The 6,768-nt window shown below is 33.4% G+C and overlaps 1 protein-coding gene across 1 annotated transcript; it reads right to left on the bottom strand.

Annotated features, from left to right (window-relative positions):
- Positions 1-5,362: 5,362 nt before the first annotated feature.
- On the bottom strand, positions 5,363-6,299 carry LOC149568628 (uncharacterized). The gene is made up of 3 exons (XM_089817591.1): positions 6,204-6,299; positions 5,981-6,053; positions 5,363-5,823 (listed from the first exon to the last, which is right to left on the bottom strand). The coding sequence occupies exons 1-3, from the start codon at positions 6,267-6,269 to the stop codon at positions 5,639-5,641; spliced, it is 324 nt and encodes a 107-aa protein (XP_089673717.1). The 5' UTR covers positions 6,270-6,299; the 3' UTR covers positions 5,363-5,638.
- Between the last annotated feature and the right edge of the window lie 469 nt (positions 6,300-6,768).

The raw sequence follows: 6,768 nt of genomic DNA, 5'->3' as shown, positions 1-6,768 counted from the left end.
CTGGCAACTATGCAACTATATAGCTAATTTTTAAGAGCTTCCTACCACTACCGATGCTTATAGCTAATTTTTAAGAGCTTCCTACCACTAGCGATGCTTCTCCTTAAATGCATCAATCAAGGCTGAAAAGAGTGTATCTTCTTTTCACACGTGTACTACCATGAAACTTCGTGGATAACCAACAAGTTAAAGCTTCACTCTTTAGTGATCTTCTCATTTGGCAATTTGGCAGTACAAAACTTTTTCTTCATAATACGCTACCCTTTATAATAAGTCCTCCTTCAAATAATCTTTTACTCCTTTTAACTTGGGTGTAATCTTAACCATCTTCCATTCCCAATGTCCTATTAATCTGATGAAATCAGTCAGGTCCGAGAGTGGGTCCGGTTAAAAAATATTTCGTCTTCAAACAACTGAACTGTTGAATTGATCTATTAATCATCTGATAATTATCAGAATCAAAATCCATCACTGAACTGCCAAATAAAACTCATTACTTTCTGCCAATTGTCAATTTTTTGTCAAGGGGTCCATTGACTAGCTCTAAAGACTGACCAAAACACCTGACCAGGCTATGAAAACAAACTTACTGATTCTCTATTCCACACTTTTGCACCATGTCGAATCTCATCTCGTAAGGAATTCTCAGTCAAAAGATATTGACTATTAAAGTTACCTGTTCAGAACTGCCTGCCAGAAAACATGTCACAAAACCATAAATCACGTTTGGATTCGACTTTGAAAATAGGTCAAACTAACACTTGGGGAAATGAGAATCGGGGCATTAGTTCAACTTCACAGGGAGAATATGAATTTGGGGTTAGGGATCATGAAGAATAATGGGGTGAATTTGGTGAGTGGTCAAAGTGGGCTACTCAAAATTGTAGAGCCAGGAACAATAGCCAAAAAGTGGTTTTAATTTGCAAACAAAATGGACCTATGAAAGTGTGCAGACGAGATTCATCAAGACTTACATACTGGCACACTTAAATAATTTTCAGAGTAGAATGCAACGATATAATCCATTCGATCTTACCTATCATGAATTCAAAGTTACGACATCTTGAACAGGGGTACCAATCAATCTACATTTTATGACACCAGTAAAATTTTGTAAATTGCATTTGGAATCGCATTTGAAAACTGATCAAACAAATTCATCATAAGCTCAAAATTGAAACATAGCAAGTCTCTAACCTCCAAAATGCAATACAAAAGAAATTTTATCATTTTGGTAAATTGGGTCAAAGTTATAACAAGTCAAATAGGGCCTCCCAGAATTCTAAACAATTTGCATCAGCACGACAACAATAAATAACCAAATTTGAGGGATTCAAAATCTAGTCAAAACATATCAAAATGACTCAAAATTTAAAACATAGGCTCTCTGGTATGGATACTAAACTCTCTCAAAGCGACGAGTCATGAAAAATTATTGGATGTGAGATATTCAACTGCAAACTAGGCTTCCTGTCGCTGTTTGACACTTAGGTAAAAATGCATATTTGAACATTGCTCAAAATGAAACTTCACAGAATGACTTGGGATGGCAATTTAGCTTTATGGGACAAGTGGATATGCTAAATGCAAGGTGTTAGAAACATTAAACACCTCTTAGGCCTCAAAAGGATAACCATGTACATATGCATTAAAAAGCGCTTATAGGGCTTATTTTTTTGAATGGTACTCAAAATCAGGGCTTCAATTTTGAGTCCCAATAGGATGACCTACTCATAAGTCCTATTCAAAAAATAAAGCCGCAGAAGAGGAAAATTAAGGAGAATCTTTGAGATCCTAACCCTAATTTCACCTAAAACAAAGAATCAAGAGCCGAATGCATCTTAAATGCAAATATATCATGATAAATGTACTAAAAGAGGGTGCTAAACCTACCAAGATGGAAGTGCTTCCATTTTAAGATGATACACTTACCACTCTCCAAGACTCTCCATTTGCATAGTAACTAAAAAAACACCTAAATTTTTCCCCAAAACTCCTAATCTTCTAGTCACTTGCAACTTCCTCCAGGCTGTGCCTTTCTGTTTCCACTAACAGTTTATAATTAATAGTTCTTAAATGAACAATTGACCTAACTTCAATTTTCTTATCTGATCAAGATAACGTAGCAATTTACATCTAACTAATTATATTGTTAATGGAAGAAATAAGGTTATTAATTTGACAAAATCCACATGGAGCTAGGTTGCCATTTTGTTCGGGTTATCAGAAGAGGGGTTGTGACTAAAACATACTACCTCTACCACCTAAGTATCTCATAAGGGGCTATAGACTTGACCTTGAGGTTACTAGTAATTAGATACTTCTGGATTCTTTCTATTTTCCGTCATTTATGATTTGGTATTAAGATCACATGTTAATTGTTAAGTAAGAACCATGCTTTACGTGTAAATGCATTGAAGTACCACATGGAATCCTAAGAAATGTTTAGGACTATATCAAGATGTTCAACCTATTACTTAAAGCATGTATTAACACTCTTGAAACGTGTTAGTCAAGGATAAATTGTTAAGACTAATGAGAGCATGTGTATGATAAAGGGAGATTGCTAAGGAACTATAAGGGACAAATAGGTAACTAATAAACTAGTAGAAGTAGATGTCATTGACTTGTATTGAACTGTTAAATGCTTGTAGACGATGGATCTGAGAATGTTACACATGATGAGATGAAATAAGTTTTCATCATGATACTTTCTCAACATACATAAAAATGATTTTCACCTTTAGTGTTTCTTGTGTGTGTGTGTGTGTGTGTGTGTGTGTGTGTGTGTGTGTGTGTAGATGTGTGTATGTATATGTATGTGTGTGTGTATATGTATGTATGTATGTGAACATTTCTTTATGTATTTTTCTAATTTTATGTTGCACATGCATATAAATTCTTGAGATAGAAAAAAAATCATTATATCTTTGATCTATTGACCATTTGACAAATCTAAGTTATATGCTCTTGATCTATATTTAACAATGATGATATACATGCTTAACCAATTAGGCTTAAGTTTACCAGTCTTCTCATAATCTTTGTTGGTGTTAAGCATTTTCCCCTTTTTACGACAATAACATCAATTTCAAATTATTATTAAAGTGCTTGATTTATATTATAAATTTTATATAGCCTGTTTTAGTATTGTAAGTGATTTAGAGTATCTGATTATTTTTCTTATCTTGACATGTTACATTCTCATTAATAGTGTTTTCCAATCTTAAGATATCATTATCTTCAATAGTTTGAAGTCTTTCATTCTTACAATATTTGACCATTTTGTGACTATTATAAGTATTGATTGATTTGTTCATTGTAATAGTTGTAGGCAATATTTTTCATTATAAATCTACCACTTCCCCTCTATTCTTGACGAAAATGTCATTCGCCTATTCTATGACTAGAAAACTCATTCTCCTCTACCCATTTTTACATACTTCCTCTATCCACTATGAAATCTTGTTATTACTTAGCAACATGTTAGGGACCTCAAACTTGCTCTTATCTTCATGAGATCTTGACACAAAGTGTTTAAAACTCTACATTATCCATCACCATCCTCTATGGATTGTGCATTCTCTTTCATTATTGTACATTGAAAACTCACTATCATACCTTTAGATTTTGACTTTTTGGTATAGATTGTCATCATTTGCAACTCTTGCAACCATCTTGTACAAACCTTCTATCATCATGAAACCCTTAGCCATAGTGATGAACTTCATTATGTTTTGGAAACCTTATATCTATGATTTGCAACTCAATCTACCATTTATATACTGCTACTTATACATTGTAACTCATCTTCAAGAAACCTACAACTATTTTTTTCCATTGAAACTTCTAGTCTTTGTGAACATTTTGAATGGTGTTCTAGCGAAGATTTTCTTCTTTAATGTGTATGTTATTTTAGGTATATATTGAACCGACCCCTTTACATGCATTGTGGACTTCACAAGATTCACATGGTCTTGAATTTTTTTTTAAAGTAAATAATGATTTTAGAAACCTTTTAAATCCCAATACATGACTCCAAAACATTGATTGAAGATTTGAAAAATAAATAAGAGTCAAGACATTATTTAAAATCCCCCCCCCCCCCCCCCCCCCTTTTTTTTATCATTTTAACAATTAGTCCACAACACCTAACAACCAAAGCTCTTGTGTGACTAGTAGACACAACCTTCCATTAGGTAGGAAGATTTTTATATTTGTGATAAAATTGAAATCCAAACTTGAAAACCACATTTAACATCATCAGATTTCCACAATCCATTTGTAAATAAGAAGTTTTCTAGATTCGATTGTGTGTTTTTTTTTACCATCAACGTATCAGATCATACTACATGATCCATCATTAGGATGTGAAAGAGTAGGATAGTAGAGATAGATAGATAGATAGATAGATAGATAGATAGATTTGAAAACCACAATTAACACCTAATCTAATAGATAGATAACCATATTAGACAACAAAATAACATGCTTAACTATTGGAAAAAAAATACTACTACAACTTTGTGCAGTTACAATAAGTATGGAGCTTGAAATCTATCGTATAGTTTAGGATTGCTTAAATGAAACTGTTAGTTGGTTTCTAGAAATATCTACCCATGCTCTTCAGTTTTTAATGTTTCTCATGTCCATGACCAACTAAATAGAGATGCTACACTAATAGAAATTCAAGAAATAGATACAATACTTCATGAAGGATATAGATGACCTCCCTTACTTCATGTTGAGCATATGTACGCTCAACTACTTTGAAGTTGATGGGTGAGTTGAAGGTGTTCATTTTTAGCTACAATTTCGAGCTTAGATGCAAGCATAACTTGTGATGTCATGTTAGCCTCTATCCAAGCTAGATGTCTAATGGGACATCTTCATGAAAGAGATAAGTTTGAAACTTCAATACTAAGAAATCACATGCTTTTTAGATGTAGGAGGTCAACTAGTTTTGTGTCCAAGTTTAAAAAAAAAAAAAAAAAAACCCTTTTAACTAATCCGAAAATATGTCCTTTAAAAAGTCTTCTTTACCTTATTTAATGAGTACTAATTCTAGCTTTATGATAGCTCTCCTAAAGCTTTATGCACTCCACAACAAAATCATTCTTGAATTCTAATAAGTTCAACCTATCTTATCTCCAGATTATCTAATTTCTTTCTAAAACTCACTCTCATATCTTGATAATGAATCATAAAATCTACTTTGCCCACACAATAAAATAAAAGATAATAAAATAAAAGATATTATTGATATTTTATTAAAAATAGCTCTTATGAAATAAGAAGCTTCTTCAATAAAGCAGGGAGTCTGATTCAAAATACCAACAAAAAGAAAATCAAACACTTCAAATAGAAAAATATTCTTTTATATATTATCAAAAAATTATAAAAGTGTTGTCTTTATCCATCAGCTACTTATATCAAAATGTATCCAGCAAAGACTGCAGGCTAGAAACAAATTAAGTAATGATCAAATCAGCCTTTTGTCAAGTGCTCGTTTGATGGCAAACAATACACATGAATCTCCTCACAAAACTCTGGACTCTGACTGACAGCAGACCCACATTTATTACACCTCCTTCCATGACTAACACTAAACCAAAGTAAACAAAGAAATATCATTCATTCATGGGCACTTTGGGTAGCCTTTGTTGTTCTTCTTATCTCTGTAACATGGGCATTCATCCTTGTTAGTAGTCTGCCCCTTGGGAACACAGTTGCACGATTTACAGCAAATGCCGCACATTTTTAAGCACATCTTGTGTTTCGAACCATTCTTCTTGCACCTCTCTTCACATTTACCATCACACTCTGTAGACAAATACCAACATATGTAGACATCAAGTCATGAAACATTTTTCCTCATAATAATACTAAATCTTCTAATCCCTTTTACATTTTACAAGCAATACTACATACATACAGATCAGTGCTATGAAAGCAGAAGAGAAGAGAGTGAAAAACTTGCCTGTTGCTGATAGTATTGGTGGAGGAGCAGGGGCTACCGCAGGGGCATACTTTACAGCATCTGTTGCTGCAGTCTGTGTGTATAACAATAATAAAATCAACAAATATGTTAGTTTAGTTTAGTTTAGTTTAACAATAATGTCTCTACTTCTAAAATGAAGAGGAAAAAACTTGATTTGAAAGAAGCAAGGAAATGAAATACAATGCAATACAACAATACAGACTTGTAATGAGAGAGTGAGAAAAAGGGTGAACAAGAGGCAGAAGGATATTGCTCTCTTCATCTCCATTGTAACTCAGAATGGGTTTTTCTTATCTCTACTTGATGATCTGTGTTTGTGTGTATTTATAGGGTTTGTGAAGGGGTATAGCACTTTGTATAATTATTTGTATCATAGTGAGATTTAGGAAGAGGTAAGGAAGTTTCCTTTGATGGATATTTAATTAATAAGTATGGGCTTTGTCGGTGGAAATGCTGACGACTGCCCATCTAGCTGGATTTTGAGTTGTCAAATAGTTGGAAGGTGTGTGGAGAGATTAAACTACACAAGTTGAAGATTCTTCAGGATTAAACAAGAGGAGTAAACTCTTTTGAGTGCTTCAATGGTGACGTAGTCGTAAAAAATGTTTTGGGCGAAGTTAAGTAGTGACTTCAACGGAGTGTTAGGTGCTCATCTAGTTTAGGCTCATGTGGTATCAATATCTTCTACATATAGTTGACATTTCTTCCCAAACCAAGGGTCCCATAACCTAAACCTCACCCTATGAAAGGACAAGTGTTCCTTTAGT

This window comes from Cupressus sempervirens, chromosome 3 (assembly GCF_028749045.1).
Source record: "Cupressus sempervirens isolate cs-2001-9-10 chromosome 3, ASM2874904v1, whole genome shotgun sequence".
In the NCBI taxonomy this organism is placed as follows: domain Eukaryota; kingdom Viridiplantae; phylum Streptophyta; class Pinopsida; order Cupressales; family Cupressaceae; genus Cupressus; species Cupressus sempervirens.
Note: the sequence above shows the minus strand (reverse complement) of the source record. Positions and strands in the feature narration are given on the sequence as shown.

What these genes read in the sequence shown, in the direction of transcription:
- LOC149568628 (XM_089817591.1), bottom strand. Translation starts at nt 6,269, where the DNA reads ATGGAGATGAAGAGAGCAATATCCTTCTGCCTCTTGTTCACCCTTTTT. An exon ending in TTCTCACTCTCTCATTACAA is followed by an intron (nt 6,054 to 6,203) that starts GTCTGTATTGTT and finishes TTATACACACAG; the next exon opens with ACTGCAGCAACAGATGCTGT. An exon ending in ACCAATACTATCAGCAACAG is followed by an intron (nt 5,824 to 5,980) that starts GCAAGTTTTTCA and finishes ATTTGTCTACAG; the next exon opens with AGTGTGATGGTAAATGTGAA.